The following is a 24,172-nucleotide window of genomic DNA, read 5'->3' as shown; positions in this document are numbered from 1 at the left end:
ACTTTGTGCTCACTAGAGTTGTGCTACCCTGACCCTGCCAAATCTTCTGGGGTCAGGCCTAATTATGAATGTGTAGCGAGCTATTAGAGTATAATCTGGCACTCGGTGGGAGCTCGGTCTTCGGAGAGAGAGATCCTGCGTTACAGGCAGGGATTTAAAGGCTTGTAGCAAATTAAAGTGGATGACTTCTCTGGTGGATAAAAGTTTGACCATGTTACAAATCATTGACACAATGGAGCATAGATGTCCATGAGTTCCTTGGTTTACTAATGCGGCAGGAGAGGTACTATAAGAAGATTTGTGGCAGACAAGAGTTGCTCTACTTGGCACACAGGTGAACTGTACAGAATACATGGGAGGAAGTGATGGAGCATGTCAATACTGTTTCCACCACACAAAGGAAGAGATTTAGAGACCCGAGTAATTAATTCAGCTAAGGTAAGATTTCCCAGTATGACTGCATGCATGCCATGAGATTTTTCCTGCTATCTATACCACTATGATCTTCATAAACACTGACATTTAGCATTTTGGGCTTCGGCCCATGTGCCAGCATTTGCTGTATTTGCTCCCTTCAGTGCTACACAAGTCCTGCTGCGATTTCTACCTCTGCATAGAGCAAGCAGGAATTCTCTTAAGAACAGGAATTCTTGCCTACAGTGTGAAATGGCTGGTGTCACTTTGCAGCAGGATTCAGGTGGGAGAGGGAAGAGGGGTATGGATAGGAATGAAGGGTGGAAGGAAAGGGGAATGGATGGTAATGAAGGGAAGTGAGAAGCAGGGAGCAGTGCTGTGGGTGGCAGAGGAAGGGGAGTACCAGCATTAACTGAAGGGGAGGGCGAGTACCAGCATGACTGGGGTAGGGGGTTAGTGTCAGTAAGAACAGCAGGTGGGGAGAACAATAGTTTGCACTGAGGGGGTTGGAGGGGGAAGAAGAGTTGAAGGGGAGAAGAAGAGTGCAAAGTTCAATTGAGGGGGAGAAGAGTGCCATTATGAATTGGAGTGTTGGAGGAGGGATTGTCTCTAAAGTGTAAGGAGTTGGATGGGATAGAGCATCTCTGTGAATTTGGTCCAGTGGAGGTTCTGTGAACTTGGGGGGGATGTTGAATATTGGAGAGTGAATGTTGAGGTAACTTTGGGGATTAGGAGGGAGTGGGGGGAGGTGAAATTATAGAATTTTCCTCATGCTCAGAGATAGCACTATCCTTCTTGTGTCCTTTATTACCCTACTCAGTCACTGCCACTCGAGTATACACTGAAGCACAAGATCATGTCACAAGGTATTTTTCTCCTAATAAATATTTAAAAGGGCATTAAGCAACCATCATTGCAATATATATTGCTCTTCTCTTTCTGCAGGTATCATACAATAATCAGAGCTATATCCCCAAGCAGCAGAAGAAACCATCACATCACCTTGCATCACTCACTCCTTACAGCCCAAGCACCAGTTTTAGTACATTCACTCCAAGAGATTTAGGTAGTGAATTTTAGGAAGGAGCCCTAGATGGAGCAAGTGAAACAGGAGGAACTTGCTGCCTGGAGAGTAGTTTGTGTTCTCCCTCATCAGACCTCATGGTCCTGTATTTAAAAGAAAAGTACTCTCTGAGCATCAACATTTTCATAGAGGACGTGCCAAAAACTCTGCATGATCTGGTAACGAGTGTGAAGGAGTCCACTGACCACATCTGTGCAGTAGTGCACAACCGTTTAACAGAACTACAGTTCAGCATGGAATGTGAGACAACTCTGGGGCCATCTGTAGTGGAGCCCCTGGTCACAGAGGTCCTAAGTCCAGTCAGACTATTGCTTATGAATGCTCAGACTGCTGGAACAAAGACCTTACGTTCCAATCTTCAAGAGGCTCCCTTATCCAGTTTCAACCTGCTAGGGGATGAGATGGAAAGAGTGCCCTCATTGCTGCTCAGAAGTCTGCTTCCACCAAGAGCAGAGAATGTGCTGAAGGCATGTTCAGCAGCAGGGGCATAGTTTGGTTAGAACAAAAGAAATAGGAGGAGGAGTAGGCTGTACGGCCTCTCAAATCTGTTCCGCCATTCAATAAGATTGTGGATAATCTTCGGCCTCAACTCTACTTTCCCGCCCGATCCCCATATCCCTTGATACCCTTAGAGTCCAAAAATCTTTCGATCTCAGCCTTGAATATACTCAACGACTGAGCATCCACAACCCAATGGGGTAGAGAATTCCAAAGATTCACAGCCCTCTGAGTAAAGAAATTTCTCCTCATCTCAGTCCTAAATGACCGACCCCTTATCCTGAGACCATGCCCCCTAGTTCTAGACTCTCCAACCAGGGGAAAGAGCCTCTCAGCATCAGGCACAGATGAGGTTGCTATCTTTCAGGGTGATACCAGATGTAGTCTATCCAGCCTTCCCCACCTCAAATGACACAAGAATTGGCAGAAATCATGCAGTATCAGGCAATCACTGCAGTAGTGGATAGGGCAGAGCTAGTTGCAAGGCCAGGCGTTGACAGGCATTTCTGCGGACGCAACCGAGACTCCAGGATGGTATGTTGCCTCCCCGGTGCAAGGGTCAGGGATGTCACGGAGCGGCTGCAGGACATTTTGGAGGGGGAGGGTGAACAGCCAGTTGTCGTGGTGCATATAGGTACCAACGATATAGGTAAAAAACGGGATGAGGTCCTACAAGCTGAATTTAGGGAGTTAGGAGTTAAACTAAAAAGTAGGACCTCAAAGGTAGTAATCTCAGGATTGCTACCAGTGCCACGGGCTAGTCAGAGTAGGAATGACAGGATAGCTAGGATGAATATGTGGCTTGAGAGATGGTGCAAGAGGGAGGGATTCAAATTCCTGGGCCATTGGAACCGGTTCTGGGGGAGGTGGGACCAGTACAAATTGGACGGTCTGCATCTGGGCAGGACTGGAACCAATGTCCTAGGAGGAGTGTTTGCTAGTGCTGTTGGGGAGGGTTTAAACTAATGTGGCAGGGGGATGGGAACCAATGCAGGAAGTCAGTGGGAAGTAAAGTGGTGACAGAAACAAAAGGCAGTAAGGGAGAGTGTACAAAACATGACAGGACAGATGGTCTGAGAAAGCAGAGCAAAGACCAAGGGAAGTCGAGATTAAACTGCATTTATTTCAATGCAAGAAGTCTGATGGGCAAGGCAGATGAACTCAGGGCATGGATGGGTACATGGGACTGGGATGTTATAGCTATTACTGAAACATGGCTAAGGGAGGGGCAGGACTGGCAGCTCAATGTTCCAGGGTACAGATGCTATAGGAAAGATAGAGCAGGAGGTAAAAGAGGAGGGGGAGTTGCGTTCTTGATTAGGGAGAACATCACGGCAGTAGTGAGAGGGGATATATCCAAGGGTTCGCCCACTGAGTCTATATGGGTAGAACTGAAAAATAAGAAGGGAGAGATCACTTTGATAGGATTGTACTACAGACCCCCAAATAGTCAACGGGAAATTGAGGAGCAAATATGTAAGGAGATTACAGACAATGCAAGAAAAATAGGGTGGTAGTGGTAGGGGACTTTAACTTTCCCAACATTGACTGGGACAGCCATAGCATTAGGGGCTTGGATGGAGAGAAATTTGTTGAGTGTATTCAGGAGGAATTTCTCATTCAGTATGTGGATGGCCCGACTAGAGAGGGGGCAAAACTTGACCTCCTCTTGGGAAATAAGGAAGGGCAGGTGACAGAAGTGTTAGTGAGGGATCACTTTGGGACCAGTGATCATAATTCCATTAGTTTTAAGATAGCTATGGAGAATGATAGGTCTGGCCCAAAAGTTAAAATTCTAAATTGGGGAACGGCCAATTTTGATGGTATTTGACAGGAACTTTCAGAAGTTGATTGGGAGAGTCTGTTGGCAGGCAAAGGGACGTTTGGTAAGTGGGAGGCTTTCAAAAGTGTGTTAACCAGGGTTCAGGGTAAGCACATTCCTTATAAAGTGAAGGGCAAGGCTGGTAGAAGTAGGGAACCTTGGATGACTCGGGAGATTGAGGCCCTAGTCAAAAAGAAGAAGGAGGCATATGACATGCATAGACAGCTGGGATCAAGTGGATCCGTTGAAGAGTATAGAGATTGCCGGAGTAGAGTTAAGAGAGAAATCAGGAGGGCAAAAAGGGGACATGAGATTGCTTTGGCAGATAAGGCAAAGGAGAATCCAAAGAGCTTCTACAAATACATAAAGGGCAAAAGAGTAACTAGGGAGAGAGTAGGGCCTCTTAAGGATCAACAAGGTCATCTATGTGCGGAACCACAAGAGATGGGTGAGATCCTAAATGAATATTTCACATCGGTATTTACGGTTGAGAAAGGCATGGATGTTAGGGAACTTGGGGAAATAAATAGTGATGTCTTGAGGAGTGTACATATTACAGAGAGGGAGGTGCTGGAAGTCTTAACGCGCATCAAGTTGGATAAATCTCCGGGACCTGATGAAATGTATCCCAGGACGTTATGGGAGGTTAGGGAGGAAATTGCGGGTCCCCTAGCAGAGATATTTGAATCATCGACAGCTACAGGTGAGGTGCCTGAAGATTGGAGGGTAGCAAATGTTGTGCCTTTGTTTAAGAAGGGCGGCAGGGAAAAGCCTGGGAACTACAGACCGGCGAGCCTGACATCTGTAGTGGGTAAGTTGTTAGAGGGTGAACTGAGAGACAGGATTTACAGGCATTTGGAGAGGCAGGGACTAATTAGGAACAGTCAGCATGGTTTTGTGAGAGGAAAATCATGTCTCACGAATTTGATTAAATTTTTTGAAGGGGTAACCAAGAAGATAGATGAGGGCTGTGCAGTAGACGTGGTCTACATGGACTTCAGCAAAGCATTTGACAAGGTACCGCATGGTAGGTTGTTACATAAGGTTAAATCTCACGGGATCCAAGGTGAGGTAGCCAATTGGATACAAAATTGGATTGACGACAGAAGACAGAGGGTGGTTGTAGAGGGTTGTTTTTCAAACTGGAGGCCTGTGACCAGCGGTGTGCCTCAGAGATCGGTGCTGGGTCCGCTGTTATTTGTTATTTATATTAATGATTTGGATGAGAATTTAGGAGGCATGGTTAGTAAGTTTGCAGATGACACCAAGATTGGTGGCATTGTGGACAGTGAAGAAGGTTATCTAGGATTGCAACGGGATCTTGATAAATTGGGCCAGTGGGCCGATGAATGGCAGATGGAGTTTAATTTGGATACATGAGAGGTGATGCATTTTGGTAGATCGAATCGGGCCAGGACCTACTCCGTTAATGGTAGGTTGTTGAGGAGAGTTATAGAACAAAGAGATCTAGGAGTGCAGGTTCATAGCTCCTTGAAAGTGGAGTCACAGGTGGATAGGGTGGTGAAGAAGGCATTCAGCATGCTTGGTTTCATTGGTCAGAACATTGAATACAGGAGTTGGGATGTCTTGTTGAAGTTGTACAAGACATTAGTAAGGCCACACTTGGAATACTGTGTACAGTTCTGGTCACCCTATTATAGAAAAGATATTATTAAACTAGAAAGAGTGCAGAAAAGATTTACTAGGGTGCTACCGGGACTTGATGGTTTGACTTATAGGGAGAGGTTGGATAGACTGCGACTTTTTTCCCTGGAGAGTAGGAGGTTTAGGGGTGATCTTATAGAAGTCTATAAAATAATGAGGGGCATAGATAAGGTAGATAGTCAAAATCTTTTCCCAAAGGTAGGGGAGTCTATAACGAGGGGGCATAGATTTAAGGTGAGAGGGGAGAGATACAAAAGGGTCCAGAGGGGCAATTTTTTCACTCAAAGGGTGGTGAGTGTCTGGAACGAGCTGCCAGAGGCAGTAGTAGAGGCGGGTACAATTTTGTCTTTTAAAAAGCATTTGGACAGTTACATGGGTAAGATGGGTATAGAGGGATATGGGCCAAGTGCAGGAAATTGGGACTAGCTTAGTGGTATAAACTGGGCGACATGGACATGTTGGGCCGAAGGGCCTGTTTCCATGTTGTAACTTCTATGATTCTATGATTCTATCATAGTACAAGAAAACACGTCTCACCTTAATCCCAAGAGACTCCCACTGACATCAAGCAGCTCGTCATCTCACTTACTGCAGCCACTGGGGGAAGCACAAGGTTAAAAAGTGGAACACGAAAACCGTGCACCTCCACCAAGGGGAAGCACCAAGTATAGCACACTGAGTACAAATGGACTGAGAACTTGTCGGGAGATAAATTGTCCGGAGAGTTTCTGCTGCTGATTAGGGTAACAGCAAATGCCTCTTTTCATTTTGTGCCAACTAAAGCATGAAATAAAATGGTTGGAGCACTTTCAATGCAACCCCCCGCATTAAAGTATCAGTGACTTGCCAAAGGCACTAAACTCTAGCTTCCGATTAGATGCTTTGGTGCACCTTGAGGCGGAATGAGCATTGGCAATATGGAAGACATTTTACAGATGCCTTCCCCCTTTTAAGGGTCTTCCTGTTCTGCTGAAGTCTTGGAAAGAGTTTCTTTACAGTCAACTTCTCTTTGATATTGGAAACAATGGTTGGGCTGCTCATTTATTAAGAGAAACATTTCCTCCATGATCTGATGCAATAAAAAAAACAGGAAAAATGTAATTAGTACCAAATTTTCTGGTCTCTACAAATCTGAAACCCACCGGGGGTTATCAATTCTACCAAGAGTAAAATTTATCATATGGTGTTATTACCCATATTGTATAGTTTTTTGTGGTTTTCACATTCATATTCTACCTCTAAGTTTTTGTCCCTGCAAAACGAGATGTTAGACTGAGAAAAAAAATCCCACAGTAGCTCATATATGAGGTAAATACCTTTATCACTACTAGGTATTCTGTTCATTGTTGGCAGAACAGTACTGCATTTCACCATTCCCATCTTTTCTACGTGTTTTCTCTTTTCAGTGGTAGTTGTGAAGTTCTTAGTCTGATATTGTAGCACACCTAGGAAGAACGTACTATTTGTAAAAGACCATGGAAAATATAAATAGCTGTGCATGTTGAAGGGGTAAAAAAACAGACATTCTTGGTCAGTGATACTTATTTATGTGTACAGCATATTTTTAACCTTTAAAGTTAATACACCCATTTTTAAAAAACAGCAATTGATTTAACAAAAATTTAATTTAATCCTTTACGAGGAAAACATATGTTCATAAAAATCAAAACACTTAGCACTCCTTTAAAGTTTGAGGATGTGACTGAATTAGATGGCAGAGAACAAGGAAATAGTCATCCAACAGTTACAGCTAAAAGTGGCCGTGGACTTCAGCAGAACAGGAAGACCCTTAAAAGGAGGAAGGCATCTGTAAAATGTCTTCCATATTGCCAATGCTCATTCCGCCTCAAGGTGCACCAAAGCATCTAATCGGAAGCTAGAGTTTAGTGCCTTTGGCAAGTCACTGATACTTTTCTTAAAAATAATTATTCCAATGTTTAATAAACCATACAAGTAAAGAACTTACACAGGTAATTGCATAGCATAAAGTGGAATTCCAAGGACATTCATAGGGAGAAAAAACAGTTACATCACAGAAGTGCAAATGGTTGTTAAAACTCCTAGTCTGTGCTCAAGATCTTTGGAGTTAAACTACTAAAGTAGCCAGCTGTGTAAATATAGGAGAAAAATACAATGTGACCAGGGCAAAAAGATTAATGAGGACCCATTGTCTCAGTTCAGATTCCTCTATTCATAATTTTATGGAGTACATACGCAGGTTGGGTATGTACTCCATAAAATTATAGTCCAGGCGTAAAGGGAATGCCTGCTGAACTTAAACCTACACTGTTCTATATTCATGACCTTTCAGTAAGTGTTTTTCATGACTTTGGTTTCTGTGAGAAACAGGTTAATTGATCTATGATCCTGTCTTTCATTCAACTAGCAGCAATTAGAGATGCGGCCACTTTTAGCTGTAACTGTTGGATGACTATTTCCTTGTTCTATGCCATCTAATTCAGTCACATCCTCAAACTTTAAAGGAGTGCTAAGTGTTTTGATTTTTATGAACATATGTTTTCCTCGTAAAGGATTAAATTAAATTTTTGTTAAATCAACTTTTTTGGAGGAATTACTGGTTTTATTCCTTATTAAGGTAAACTGAAGGGTTACTTCACAATGGTCAGGATTTTTGCTTTTGTCTTGTGATGCAGAACTGCTGCCTAGAAACAGGATATAGACACCCAACTTCGGACTGTATGCATTTCTTCAGATATTAGAATGTAATGTTGGATACACTTTATATTGCAATCAATTTGCAACAAGTGGTAAATACGAACCGTTGTTAGAAGCATGTCATCTTATCGAACCTAATTGGCAGTTGCTGTATTTGATATGTTGAGCAAAAGCAGAGTAAGATGAAGAGCAGAATACCAGAGATCTTTTGGCCCTTTGAATGCCTCTGGTAATTTCTGTTAATCTTTTGTCACTAAATTGCATCTGTAAAATAAATGACTTAATTATTCATAATTTTACAGTTTGAGGTTCAGTGAACATTTTGGAAGTAAACTTATGGGACGACTTATTTTTGACTTGGTTTCAGTTCATGATATCAACATTATAAACATTTTCCAAGCTTTCTTTTGATCTTAGCAATCACTAGGTCAGTCTGATTTTCCTTCCCTCTCTGTGGGAAGGCTGTTTCGCATGTCCCCTTGGTTGAGACCAGGCAGCCATCCTATGGGAAATTATAGGCACACCAACGTCCTACTGTTGTGTGGTGCAGCACTTTAAAGCTCTATCCTAGAGCATGTTGTAGATATCTTTTATTTTCATTTTTCCCCACTTTTCTCCCTTCCTTTCCTGAAGCTGCTGATTCTTGCTGGGGTACAGTTCCACAAACACCAGTCGCCCTCTGCTCAAGTGACCTTGCTTCATATGAGTGCGAGCAGACGATTGGACTGTGGAGAGCATCACAACCAACCCCAATCTTGTGTTAATATGCCATCCACACATGCACACCTTCCAATAAGAGTCTTTGGAAAATGATCAGGACCAGGATTCCAAGATCAGAAATATTCCAGGATCTCACCAACCCCCCCCCCCCCCCACCACCACCACCACCACCAATCCCCCCAGATGAGGAGCACTGAGGAGAATTGTAGTGTTCGAAGTGCTTCCTTGCTGAGATTATTCAACTCATCACAGACTGGGAAACAAATCTGGGATCTGTTAGCTCTGTAAGGTCTAGTTCTATAACAGGTGAACTCCCTGCAAATGCTGTCACGCACCTGGAGGGCTTCTGACCAGCTTCCCAAAGGAAAACGGTGCTCTCATTTAAGGAAACACTTACATAGAATGTACAGCACAGAAACAGGTCATTTGGCCCAACAGGTCCATGCCGGTGTTTATGCTCCACACGAGCCTTCTCCATCCCTATTTCATCTAACCCTGTATTATTAGTAATAAACACTGATAGTGTGCACAAGTTAAAAGATGCGAGTTGGAAGATATTGGCTAAAGTAATTAGCTGTCAAATAATAGTTTAATAATGGAACATAACTTTACAGTTAACCTGGAAATTGATCACTGTCCTTTACGTGGAATCTAGCAGTACACAAAAATTGATACCATTTAGAAAAAAAAACTTCACTTTAAAAAAAAAATTTCTCTTTCTAAATTTATCCTTCCATCACCTGCCAACTTGCACAATTCCCAACCAAGATGATGTCCAGGCACAGTCCAGACCTTTGCCAATACCACTCTTGAGATGGCTACTAGAAGTTTCTAAAAAGAGATCTGCTTTCTCTAACTGTTGAGAAACACCTAACCTTTGCTTATTGCTTTTTACTGATGCCACATCCAAGACCAGGAATTCCTCATGAGAGTTATTTGTAATCTTATCGAAGAACTGAGTCTTAGTTAAGTTGTTTTATGTCTTGCTGGGAAGTCATTGTTTTGGCAATATACAAAAATGTCTGCAGACCTTAGTCAGGAATATAACACTATCTTTTATTACCACAGAAATATGTACAAATTCTTGTTTTACACAGATTGTGGACAGTTAATGAGCATAACGAATGTATCTCAGCCATGCCCTACTCGACCATCTACTTTGTCTGATCAACTGCTAGTGATAAGCCAACCAGGCCAGGCACAGACTGAAGGACAAGCGGTTTCTACGCTCCTCCCACAGCAGATGACTGACACGAGGCAACTATCACCTACCATTACTGCTGAACAGAACATGGAAAAGATTGATAACATCCTCGTCACTTTACAGAACCAGGGAAGCAACATCAGCAGATCCTTTAATCCATAGGTAGGATGAATTTGGGTACTGTACAAAGGTGTTTTTTCTATCCCTTGTAATGAATAAATTATAGCATGCTTCATTTAGGCCCAGGTCTTATCTTTCAATGTAGTCATGTACATGCAAAACATGTCATTTTTCCAGTTCCCGTTTTACTGGTAATGAATGTAGCATGCAGAAATACAGGGCCCAAAAATCCACAGGACACAATCCCTACCAGAATTTGCTAGATCAGCAGAGGGTACCTAATTAACATGGGGCCAATAATTCCAAGTGCCACCATGGGAATGTGTCTCCCACTGCCCCCCACGCCCTATGCCTATGGAAACTTTGGCTTGTGTCCTCGGTGGGGTTGTCCAGGGCCACTCCACAACCTCAGCAATGTTCCCCTTGGCTCGTTGAGCAAGAGGACTGATCTGCACACTTCTTACAAAAGAAAGAATTAGCACTCTTCGAGGGTCCTGGACCCCACCAGCGGGGCCCATGTACACCCTTGTGGAAGCTGTTACGCCTCTGTTTACGTGGCATACCAGCCACCAGAGAATCATCAAAGCCCCTTCCAGAGTCAGAAGTGGGAATTCCTGGTGTAGAATTCCCACCCTGGCTCCACCCCTACCCGTCATTTGCCTTGTAAGGGATCAACAGAGGTTTTGTCCTTTACAAAGCAGCATGGAAACGGTGGAGTCCTGGCACAATCGGGTCTCTGCTGTTTTTCTGGTGGTTCCGTTGGTCTCCTGCCAGAGTTTCAGCAGGAGACCGGCAGAATCCCTGAGGAATTTTGGGGCCATATTTTCTTCAGTCTTCATTTCTGCTGCTTTTTGGCTTTTGGATTACATTTTGATTATCTGGCTAATTTCATAGTAGACAACAGACCTTAAGTCACACAGTGACAAAAATATTATTTCCACTTATTGAATAATAATACCACTAACACTGTATAAACGAGGAATTTTCTTGAAACAAATGCTCTTTCCATATACTCAATTCCATATATGCAACCCTTTGCAAGCTGGTATGAAGCCTAATTTTGTTTCTTCCTTCGTAAATAATGGCACGTTTGTTAAAGAAAAGAAAGTACATGCATTTATATAGCACCTTTTGTGTCCTCAAGACATCCCAAAGCACTTCACAGCCAAAGAATTACTTTTGAAATGTCGTCACTGTTATTATGTAGGCAAACCTGGCAGCCAATTTGCACACAGCAAGGCCCCACAAACAGCAGTGAAATAAGTGACAAGATAATCTGTTTTTGTGGAGTTGGCTGAGAGATAAGTGTTGGCCAGGATACCAGAGAACTCCTGCTCTTCAAGTAGTCCCTTGGGATTTTTACATTCACCTGAATAGTCAGACAGTGCCCTCAGTTTAACATCTCTTGTCTGGCTGTTTGTAAACTTTGTTATAACTTATTGCAAGTAATATAATTTCATTTTATGTTTATTTTGAAGGATTCAAACCATTTAAAAACAATTCTCTTGTGATCTCTTCCTCTATTTTTGGATGCAGGACTGTTCATAACTGTGGTTCCCCATGTGGATAGTTACATAGGGATAGGAGTAGGCCATTTAGATCAAGAAACCTGCTTTACCATTTTTGTTAGCAGTGACAGCTCTGTCACATTAATTCCAATTCTCTGTCTTTTCTTTGTATCCCATAATACCTTTACTTCCCAAGTAAGTATCTATTTTTCTTTTAAGCATCTCAATTGATAGTTCACAGTCCCACACAACCATTGAAAGAAAGCATCAAATTGCAGCAAAGCATTTCCTCTTGGAAAGAGAAGTCTGTACAGCCTACTCTTAATTCAAAGTTGCTTGTTAATTTGAATTGAAATCATGTAAAAATTAAACACCTCCTGTGCTATTTTACTAAAGTTGCTTATTTCATTCTACTGGGCAATTTGAATATTGGTTTAGATTTTATGATTGCGAGGAGAAAGTACAGATTGGTGGTCAGTGTAAATTTTAATCCTATACATGATGAAAATTGTGCCAATTGCGTCTGCCATGGATGTGAATCACTTGGAAAAATGATGGAGGGTAGAAATGACTGTTGGCAATGTTAAAGTAGTAGAACAAACAATTTGATATAAATACATTAAATATTCATTTGATAACATCACTGATTTCAACTTGTGTTTTCTGGTAATCTATATTGGCCCGTAAATTGCTCTGAGCGGTGAACCAACAGTGCTCACTGCTCATTAGATTTAAATTCACCTGCTAAATGACTGTGTTCTTCTTGGCGGCGAGTTCAAAAAACAGCAGTGTTCTTTCCTGGGCTGCGTGAGCAGGAAAGGAGCTCTGTGTCCTTTTAATCAATCAGCTTGAAGCAAGCCATGCTGTGAGAACCAAGAAGTGAAACTCATTGACAAACCACACAGACTAAAAACCAGGAAGTGCCTGATAAGGTTAGTAAATGTACTATAAAATTAGATAGGGAAAGCGAAATAGAGGGTAAGATTAAAAGACTGAGATGAAAAGGAAGAAAAATTTAAAATTTTTAAATTAAAAGAATTTAAAAAAAAATGTCCAAAAACTATTAAAATCAGGAGTAATGAGACTCCACATTTTTAAAAGTTAATTTTCAGTGCCAGAAAGTTTGTTTGGCAATCGTTAATACTTATCCCGCCATTAAAAGTTAGTTTAGACCTTAAAAAAAACTCAGTGTACATTTTTTGTTGGCAAGATTAGTTAGTTTCCAGCTGGGCAGGAGAGCAAGTTTGCGCTGGTCCATTGATTGTAGCCGACGAGGTCCCTTTAACGTGAAGCTTTCAGATCACAGGTGAATTAGGAAGAGCAAGTTCTGGATTTCCGCGTTTGACTGCGCATGCGCAGTCGCCGGAACTTGCTCTTCGATTTCCCCATTAATAACGGTGAGTGCGGTTAGGCTCACTGTTATTTTGTGAGCAATTTCGAATCCAATGTATAGTACTTTTAAAGATGGAATGACAGTAATGATTCATGGAACTCAATGAATAACCTATTTCTATTTTTTTTATTTTTAGAGTATTTATACTGTGCAAATTTAAGAAGATATGAAGAAACATTGAACTTTGTGAAACTAGAATATCATCATATGAAGGGAAAACAGATTATATGACTGTACTATGAAGGGAAAGTTAAAGCTTTGATATTGCTTATATCCATTTCAGCTTTTAAGCCAGTCCTTGTCCTCTGTTTGTAAATCATCACACTTCATGAAGCTTAAATTCTTTATTCAGTGCACTTTGAGTGCATAAATGCAATTTTTGAATAACTTGATTTCTTGTTAGCATTCCACTGTAGAAGGTAAGCCACCTGGCAGAGTGCAAATCTACAACTAATCAACTCACTTAATGTTAAAATACTTTGGCATAATTGCAAATAGACAATATCCATTATGATAGTCAGTAAACCCATGGAGATTGAAACTGAGCTAAGAAACTAAGAATGCTGACTACAAATTAAGAAAATTTGTCATTTCAGTCAGAGAAAACACATGATCTCTGCACTGGCACCATCCACCAAAGCGCACAAATCTATGGTGTAATGAAAGGCTGGCAATACAACTCTAGGATACAGCATAGACCAGGAGTTACAAAAATTCCCCCATCTGGGCTGGGATCCAGTAGAGCAATAATGGAGAGACTCAGCAAACAGTTACAAGGATTTAATTCTGTAACTATCCTGGATCATTTTACATCCATAATCCCAATGAGCAGTGGACATAGCCAAAGGATTTGGGGAAGGTTGGCAATCTCTTCATATTCCCCTCCAATCGTCCTACAGAACTTCTTATTTCTAGTTGTGCAGCTGGGATAATTTATGGTGAGCTCAGTAATGGATCTTAAGTTAACTTTCTCATAGTCTATTTTAGATGGTAACCATACGAGCGGTAGAGCACTTTTCTTGTGTTCCTATCAGAAACACCACTCCCAAATTGAGCAGCTGTTGTAAGGGTGGAGCTTGCTGACTCCATGAATAAGTGACTATTGCAAAAACTAGAATAGGAATGAAGTCTCACATGATGAAGGAAAGAAATGACTCCATTGACATGAGGGGTGATAGGGCAGTTTTAATGCATATCATGGTATTATGAAATCATCATTCACATTGGTTTCTGGAGCACTGTGTCAGGTCCAGCTGTATTTGATCATTTTGATTACCACCTATCTCTATAACTTCCAATCCTATTCTCAAATAGATAGTCAGCTCCCTCTCAATGACTTTTGTTGAGAGTGTGTGTGATGTATCCACTAGTCTGTAAGGGAAAAAAAATCTTCTATTCTCTAGTTTTCCTGGAGGCTGTTAATTTTAAACCTGAGTCCTCTAGTTCTGTGCTCACTGTAGCCTGTTTTATCCACGTCGTAAGGTTATCTTCTCAACAGACTTGCAACAGCAATCAAAGAGATGACCTTTCTACCCATTAACAAAGGATAGTCTATCAGGCAGCAATTAAGTAATCAGTTAGCTTGGTTGAGTAGGTCTATATCTTCACTTGATTAGAAAAGGACCTGTAAATTCCCCTTCCTGTATGCTAGTTAATCTGAATTTTAGGGCCATCTGTTCACCAGATGTGTCACTTAAGAATCAGGAGGCACAGTTTAAAACTTTTAACAACACAACACCATAGTTACTGATTAGTCTATATTCACTTTTACAGGATTAAAAGACTAGGAGAGATCTCTGTTTATGTAAGCAGTCTCATAGAGACCCACTACCTAGTTCTCCTGCCCAGAAAGCACATGCTTGGATGGTTATACCTGCGTCCGACTATTGCAGGGATTGCCATCTTTCCTGCTTCTGGATGCTGATCTGGAATATACATCAGTACCGCTTGGCAGTTAAACATGATAAGCATGGCGTGACACTGAACCTTTGATTTGCCCTGGATCTCCAGGATTGACATTGAGGAAAGGGCTGAATGCAGATATGTGTTCATCTCAGTGGCAGCCAGAGCTAAACCCATCACATTTGTCATTTGAACAACCAGAAGATCCAACATGGTGCCCTCTACATCCTCCCTAAATTTAGCAAGGTGTCATCTACAATCAGTGCGGTGATTGATGGTGGATTCCCTTCGGGTAATTCTAGTGGCCATCAAGTAATTCAAGGGCACAATCTATTTATTTGGCAACTCTTCCTCATATGCATAGATGGTGCCTTATCTTTCAGCTTCCTCAGCACCATTTTCTTCATCTGGAAAGTTGGAAAATGGAGGGCAAAAGCCTGAGATCTATTCAGGTCAGATATCTGTGTGCTAGGGGTACAGTCTGTTTATTTGAAGCACATCCTGCAGGGCTCAGCCCTAATGATCCACTCAATATCTTACAAAGCAAATTGTACTTTGTTTTTTCTGACCCTGTGGGATTCCCAGTATTTGATATTCTTGTTAAATAGTACTACTGATGGAGTTGTACTTTTGCCCACTCAGTTACTTTCTCTGAATTTTTTTTATTGAAGTGTAACTGGGTTGCATGCAACTTTCTCTTTTGCACACTATATACAGATGCGGTTCTTGATTTTAGTAATTGTCTGAACATAGATTGGTATAGGCCAAATGCATAATTGTAAGTTTGTGTGCCTGAAAGGATGATATTCTGAAACTAAATGCAGCATCTGCAGTGATGAAAGGTAAAATCACATTGTACATATATGTTTCCCAATTATTGTCTAGAAATGTGATTGACCTAGAAGCGCATGCAATGCATAGATCATCGGGAACATATTTCTCCCATGAATCTAATGTCAGATGTTACTTGGCATTGTATAATAGTAACAATTAGCATTTGCTGTTAGAAAGGCAAATTAAAATTGGATTTGGATACAGTATTAACCTTTTAATGTTAATATATACCTAAGTATAGATGTATTCCATAGCTTTATACTTTTCTAGTTTTAAGTACATTTGCAGTAGCTACATAAGTATTGCACAGTCCTAATGTAAATATTGCATTTTTGGTACAGTTAAATATTGCTTTAACATCATGTTGCCAGTCAGTATTAAGTTACAGGTGGCAAGGCAGGTTCCCTTGTTACAAGGTACTCCTTCAAGCAATCTAGGAAGAAGCGGCAAAATGTCCCATTGAGGATACCTGGCCATTAAATCTACCCTCTCCTAATAAAAAAAAATTATTTACCATAACATTTAACTACTGTGATGTGACTTTTTAGCAGAAATTACTGACATTTCTCAGAACCTAACACTAGGAATGAATGCTTATCCACCTAGCCCTAATAATTAAAGTAATTATCTTTATTGAAAGTGGATATAATGCACATTGTACATAAAAAGGACAAACATATCTATGTGAAGCAGAAATGGATGTAAGACAATACTTGAGAGGTCTGTATATTAACCAACAGCCTTGCTTTTCATTTTTTTGCTGCACTCTATTAGCACTTCTACTGGGATGAGCTGGGTAATGTAAGTGAAACAGCTATTTTTCCTTTGGAAAGACAAAGCTTGTGGTCAAAATCTTGGCAAATGTGCTCTAACAATGGAATTTCTAGCACTTTATTCAGCTAATATTGTGACCAGTGATTCCCCTTAATGTGTAAGTGATATTTTTTTCTGTCAACTGTCCACAGTACTTCTTGAAGTATTTATGTTTATAAAAAGTCACTGTATAATTTTTCTTTCTGTTTACTGTAAATATTTAAACTATTTTCTTACTGTGCACGTTTTGAGCCATGCAAAAACTTTTAAGCAGCTACTTCTCTTCCTTAAGAGACACTGAAGATGTTTTTGGTGGTACAAGCTTCGCTTGTTATGAAGGGAACTTCAGCTGCCTGACCGACTTTTAGGTCAGTCATTTTAAATACAGAATTTCTATTCAAATTTGGATGGTTTATATCTAATGTACGTTTCATTTTTTGGAAAGTTGCATTTTTGATATATATGTGTGTGTGTGTATGTATATATCCACACACATACACACATATATATACACACATATATAAAAATATCTATGAAATGGTATAATATTTTGTTATTTGTACTAAGTGAGTAAAATCAAATTATAAACTTTACCACGTGTTTCTGTGGTGGCTTTGTGAGACTGTCAAAATTAGTTCAGAATGGTACTTTTGCTACCGTTTTTGACTGATTTAAATACTTGTTTTAAATGGAAATCAAATATTTATGGGGCATACTGTAAAGTAGTAGGGCTAAATATCTTTTTAAAATGTCTTTGCATGAGAATCAATATAACCAGACAACACTGAATGAGAACGTATGTTTATTGTTCAGATTTCAGCACACCAGTGTTTGTTTTGTCATGAGACAAAACTGAGACCTAAAACACGTGTTAAAAATCTATATAAATGGACATCTTTTGAGTTCACTATTTACATTGATTCTATCATTTTGTCTTGTTCCATTTTGATTCCATTACTGCCTATGGTCATCCTTAGCACATTGTTGTAGCCTGATTGAAAAACAGTGAATTTATGGTGCTGAGCAAAACCCTGAATTTATTGTGGATTGTAACACTGTTCTCATCCAATCAAAACTCTCCTTTGATTGCCTGTAATCTTATTTTTATTTTGCAATATCCTATCCAGTTTATATTGATTATTGTAGATATCTAGATGCAATTATGTAATTTCAGATTACATGTGACAATTATGTTTCTCACTGTGTACATCAAATTGATATTAATTTTGTTCTTTATTGAACATGTTTAACCCAACTTAATGAATGGTAAGATGAGCTAATTACTTCTATATATCCATTTTATTTTGTTAAATGAATATTCCACAATATTGAGTTTTATATGACTTGAGTTTTTCTTTAAAACTATCAGGTAGCTAAAACTTAAGGTACTTTTATTTTTCTTTGGCTCCTTCAAAACTACGCAGTAAGAGACTTAATTCTATTGGAAGCTGCCAGCTTCCTCTATATCTATTCTCAACTCTGCCATTTACATATTCTGTTTCATTACCAAAAAAATTGATGTATGTCTCATTCATCCATATTCACTCTTAGTTGCATCTCTAGCTAATTAAAGCAGCACAATTATCAGACTTGTAGAGTCAGTCTGTAGTTTAACTAACATGCTTCCACTTGCATGAGTCTTGAATTAAAAGCTAATGGATAGGAAAGATGGGATACAAATAATTTTAACATTGATGTCCTCTGGCAACCTGTGGTAATACAATTTCTTCTTTCAAGTTTTCTATGTTATCGGTCTTCTTACTGGTATTATTCTGCCATGAGATGCCCTGTTCAGTAATTGAAGAGATGCACAACTGCTCTTCTGGCTTTTTCTGGATACTTTTTTATGGTGCTGAAAGAAATTGAAATAGTAAGAGTCACTCTTCTTTCTGTACAATGGTTGTAAATTTATAAAGATTTTATTTAGTCCTAGACTTCAAAAAAAACACTAATTCAATATACTAGTGAAATGAGTAGTATTTAGGGCTAAGACAAGGGTGATAGGCAGCTCATATGACAAGATGGAGAGTATTAAAATAGCTTCCATGCTTGGAATATTTTTTCATTTGAATGAAATAAGGCTTTATTACTAAAACTGTTTAATTTTAAGATCTGCATAGTATTTTTGTGGAAGATGCTGAAATAGGACTTTTATTCCCACTCGTGAAATAGACGGTAATTGATCCAGAACTACTTGAGTTATCCAATCTGTCTCTTTCATGGAAATGAGAATTTTAATACATTACCCTTTATAATGTATTTTCCCTATTTAAAATTATAGTGGCATGCTTTCTTCCGACTGTTATGTTCATTGAATCTTATTTTTATATTCATATGTATTTTTAAAATAGAAAGCGCCGTGATTCAGTTACATCACATTGAGATTTTATACTACTGAATGTAAGGATGGTTCAGTTGAAAAGTACACATGGTAACTTCACTGGTTTCACATTCCCAGCGGGGGATCCATGCTTGCAGGTCAGAAAATCGGCACAACCCTATATCCGACTTTCGCTTCCTTCGAGCTCAGCCCCCCCCCCCACTGGGTGCACGGATTGGGGAATTTATTTTTATATATTCTTGATAATGACTTTTATTTTAATAGTCCTAATATTCTGCATGTCAAAGTTCAATGTAGAAGTACAACAAGCACTTGTGATTTTACATTGAATTTTGACATGAATTTTTGTAACAATTAAACTAGAAAATTTTACACACTTTTAAAATTTATATTTGTGTATCTGGTTTGTCCCCATCTTTATTTTTCTCCTACAGGTTACTTGCTACATAGCTTCTCCCGCCTGACAGGCTGTGGACCACTCCATGTACTGCCATCAGTATTGTCTGTGATAAAACCATGAGCAGACATAATTTGAGAGGGGGACACTGGACAGTATCTGGTTTTCCCTAACCCAAATCAATCTCATGGCTTTGCTGAGATTTGGCAAAATTCACCAATTATAGCCAACTATTGGACTCAAGCGTGCAAAACGTGCAACCATCTGGTTGGGACTCACATTATCCTTCTGGCTGTTAATTTGAATGATTTCACTGATTTAATTTTGGGGCCTATTTTAATGATACAGTTCTCACACAATATAAACTTCAGCTTACATAATTCAACCTGGTAAGTATAGGTCATTTCTGGCTTTTGAATAACCCAGAAAGGGTTAGTGGACAAAGAAAGGACTAGTGCGAAATCCCCAGAGTAAAACGGGGTTAATTTTTTTTGGGGGGGGGGGGGGCAGAGATTGACTGACTAAACTTAAACATATATCCAAGCCCTCATTAATCTTCAGCAGTTTCTTATAAACAAAATGCCTATTATGTTGGTAATCAGCAATAACAGTTCCTGTTAACTTAATTGATAATTAAGGGAAAGGGAAATTAACCTTTTTATCTCAACACCGTTGTAGAAATAATACAAGCTAGAACGTCTACTCAGTGACTTCTTCCAAGACATTTACCCAAAAGTTGTAATAGGAAAAAAATTAAGTGTGCAGTTTTTATAACATTTATTTATCCTAAAATTACTGTAGACTTTAAAATGTTGCACAAATATTTAAACATTACACAAAAGATTTTGGCAGTAATAGATTAAGTTTGTATATTTTTGTGATTTCTACAGTTTAAATGCAGTGTGACATTGTTTTATGCAATGTATAAGGATTGTTCTTGCAGTAGATTTCAGCTGGTGGTTTACAAATAGTGCGTTGCACTGTTAGATCAGTGAGACTTTGGTGTTCTAGCCGAGCATAGCAGCAGTACCCAGTATTCAAACAGTAATTCCATGTATATTGAACAACCATGAAGAAAGATGTAATGTGTAGATTACATGACCAAAACTGATTTAGCAAAAAACCAAGACAAGAAATACTGGTCTATATAACTAACTTGAGCCTGCTATGCTTCTGAGTTATGTCTCCTGACATCATTCAGTGGTTTATTTTTCTTGAACCTTTGCTTACCAAGAAATGTTCTCTATTTTTCTTGGTGTTTTTATAACTCTTTCAATGCCAAGACAGAATTTTGTCTGTCATACTCTTTGCCAGCCCACTAATAGTCTCAAAATGAAGACTAAGACAGTATACATTCACTTTTTTATATGTACAGCAAGATATATATGAAATGCCTCATTAATGTTTGATTTAATTTCAAATTTTTAAAGGGATGATTCAGTGGTTATTTGTGTTTTAAGTGTTTTAAAAATGTTTCACATTTGGATGAAGTTTATGAAATTTATGCTTATATCTAAATTTAAAAGCTTATGTTCAAATTTTAGTCAGCATATGTACTTCAGAATAATTAGGAAATTGTATAAAAATTCAAATTAATTTCTTATCCCCTTTTAAAAAATTATACCTCAGTCTTTTGTAGGCGAAAACTGGCCTGTTCTCTTCTATAACACTGTGTGCTTACAGTGTACTTAACAATCAGGTGAGTTAGGCAACAGCAGCAATTTTCTTTCTTTCCAAACAGAGAACCAGTTAAACTTGTACAACAGCAAGATTTGGATACACAGGTAGGCTGCTCTGGAATACAGGTCTGTGATCACCTAATTGGAAACCAGTTTGTGCCACCAAAATTGTTTCTAGCTCTAAGATCAGAAATTTGTTGTTTTTATGGGAGACATTTCAATTTTTAAGCAGTATGAACTTCAATACAAAAGGCTTTAGATGAAAATCACGTGAATAAAACTATTGTTATTACAAAGATTATGATGGAATTGGGGTTTATGCCATCTAATTCTGTCTGTCTTTATAGTAACAGTTGAAGCTGTTGTAAACTATTACCATAATCACACTAACTCCCTCCTTATGATATCATAGCAAAGGCTAATAACCCAAAACAGATTTGTATGTTAGTAATGTGCATATCAGTAGCATTGTAAATACAATATCCCAGACTCTTCACTGTTTTGAAAATTTACTTGGTCCATGTTGAACCTGAAATGTAGAACTACTGACCTGAAGGAATACAAATACTTACCATACATTTTGAAAGCATGACATTGGCCAAGACTTGAGAAACGCTGGTTGGAATCCCAGCTTTGGCTGGCATTCGCATCTGGTATAATTTGACCCCTACCCTACACCTAACAGTGAGTTCCTGATCTCGGCTAAATTGTTGAATGCAGAACTAAACAGAGGGGAATTCCCCAGCCATAGAAATAAAAAGAAAAAAAACTGCAAATATATCAGCATCAGTAAAGAGAGAAGGCAGGTTATTGTTTCAGGTTAATATTAGAAATGTTAACCGTCCTATTCCCTTTACAATGCTGACAGACGGGCTGCGTATCGCCAGATATTTCTGTGTTTTTTTATTACAGAATTTCCCAGCCAATGAGAGTCAAGGCGTAGTTTCCATCTGAGATCATATTTTGGCACCCCATCTGGGTGGCTACAGAGTATCACCGGCAGAGGCTGTGGAGACGTCTTTGACCTCCTGCTGCCCTTTCTCAGTGCACCGAAAGCCGACACACATGCACCTTTCAACAGATATCACTGTTGATCAAAGCCAACATTCTCCTCACTCACCCAGAGGCAAATTGCCAGAAAGTGCTTTTTTTTTAATAAAAAGTATAAACTGTGAAAACGTAGGGTATATAACTATACCCTAAGTTTTCACAGTTTATACTTTTTTACTTTACTTGCTTTAGACTTGAAACAATTGGGTTACTTGTTGCACACTGAACCACTGAGCCTCCTTTTAAAATTTCCTGTTATGATGTGAAGACAGCACCGAATTGTGTTACTGATATTATGCTTCAGTAGTCGTTACTAACAGCACTGACGTGGGTGGTTTGGCAGACATTATTTACATAGATGTTTAAATGTTGAACTAAAAAAAAACTGTATTTTGCTTTTGTTGGTACATTTGTATACTCTGGCAATTATATTTCTGTAAATTGCTGCTATCTATACAAATAAAAAATTTAAACTTTTAAGTCTCCGGGTTTTTATCCACATGTAGAGTATAGTGAAAATCCTTCTACTTTAGATTTATAAACACCTCATTTGTAAAGCATATCAGGCAAAAAGTGGACGTCCCAATTATATGGTGTTTCTAGTGATTCAGCCTCTTCCAGCTCTTCAACGGTAACTTTTTAAAAAGTTAATATTTCCACATGACTAATAGATAGAGATATTTGAGACTTAACTTGTTCTTAATTATATATAATATATTCTACCTATATCTGCTCCGACTACCAAAAAAACTTTCATTTTCCTTTAAAATAGAATTAAACCATAATAAATGGGCTATTCACATTTACCTAGGGAACTTGAGTTTACAGCAAATTTAGACACTGTAGTGCACTGTTGTTAAGCCTCCATTTAGGTGAGCTGTTAAACCTACATCCTGTCTACCAGTCCTGTCTGATGATAAAGATGCCACAGTATAAACTGAAAAGAGCAAGCCTTACTTAATTTTTGCCTTTGATCAATAACTACTTGAAATTCCAGTCATCACTACCCACGGGACTGCTAAGTAAATGAGAAGTTTTGCATTCATTAGCATACTCTTTCATAAGCCAGCTCTAGCAACCTTGTTAGAGTCTCACTATTTCATCATTTTAACTTTAAAAAGTTTCAGAAATAGTGTGACTCCAATTAGATAGCTGGAATTTGAATATCAGTGTTGTGATATCTGGAAGTTTTCCAGGGTTGATTTCTATTCATCTCAACTGTGTTGTTTTGGTGTGAAGGGAGGGTCTAATTGGCAGGTTGACCAACAGTGGCAAAAATAGAATCCTCAAAGATGTCTTAAAGCTGAAAAATGCCTCATCAAAAAAAATTAAGAGCAGTGAATGTTAAACCTCTGATGGCATTATTCAGAGATGTGGAGATGCCGGTGATGGACTGGGGTTGACAATTGTAAACAATTTTACAACACCAAGTTATAGTCCAGCAATTTTATTTTAACATTTACCTGAGACATTTACCTGAGGAAGGAGGAAGTCTCCGAAAGCTTGTGAATTTAAAATAAAATTGCTGGACTATAACTTGGTGTTGTAAAATTGTTTACAATTATTCAGAGAGGAAGAGGGAATTCTGGTGTCCTGGCCAATATTGCTCCCTCATCCAATACCACCAAAAAAAACAGATTAACTGGACATTAATCTCATTGCTGTTTGTGGGACTTTGTTGTGTGCAAAATGATTGCCACATTTATCTGCATAGTAATTAATTAATTCTATATGAAGAACTATAGGATGATTCTAAAAGACCTGATAAGCTGTGATACAAATGTAAGTTTTTTTTCTTTCTTTCAGGAAGGGGAAAAAATAGATAAATCCAAAACTAGGATGAAATGAGCAGCTTTTGATTATTTAATTCGTTTGTCAATAGATGTAATTGGAAGTGTGAAACACCCTTCTATCCTTTGCAGTGGGAAAAATGTTTAAAAACACAGGCCTCTTTTCTGCAAGTGAAAATCAGTAATACTAATGGGAAGCAGATGGTTACCAATCTATAGTGTGAACATACTTTCTTAGTTCCATGGGCCCAATTTCAGAGTC

At 39.0% G+C, this 24,172-nt stretch overlaps 1 protein-coding gene across 2 annotated transcripts in view; it reads left to right on the top strand.

Annotated features, from left to right (window-relative positions):
- Positions 1-24,172, top strand: part of nfat5b (nuclear factor of activated T cells 5b) — a 158,809-nt gene that overhangs the window by 127,341 nt on the left and 7,296 nt on the right. The window contains exons 13-14 of one of the 2 annotated variants that reach the window (XR_010965974.1): positions 9,977-10,245; positions 13,241-17,021. Coding sequence is in view for 1 of the 2 variants with exons in the window: in XM_067998070.1 (XP_067854171.1) it covers positions 9,977-10,245 (269 nt within the window). In the remaining variant the exon portion in view is untranslated. Of the gene's footprint in view, positions 1-9,976; positions 10,246-13,240; positions 22,601-24,172 lie in introns of those variants that run through there. The other variant, XM_067998070.1, reaches the window with a different exon arrangement.

This window comes from Heptranchias perlo, chromosome 16, assembly GCF_035084215.1.
Source record: "Heptranchias perlo isolate sHepPer1 chromosome 16, sHepPer1.hap1, whole genome shotgun sequence".
Lineage (NCBI taxonomy): Eukaryota > Metazoa > Chordata > Chondrichthyes > Hexanchiformes > Hexanchidae > Heptranchias > Heptranchias perlo.
The sequence above is the reverse complement of the archived record's forward strand: the minus strand, read 5'-3'. Positions and strand labels throughout refer to the sequence as shown.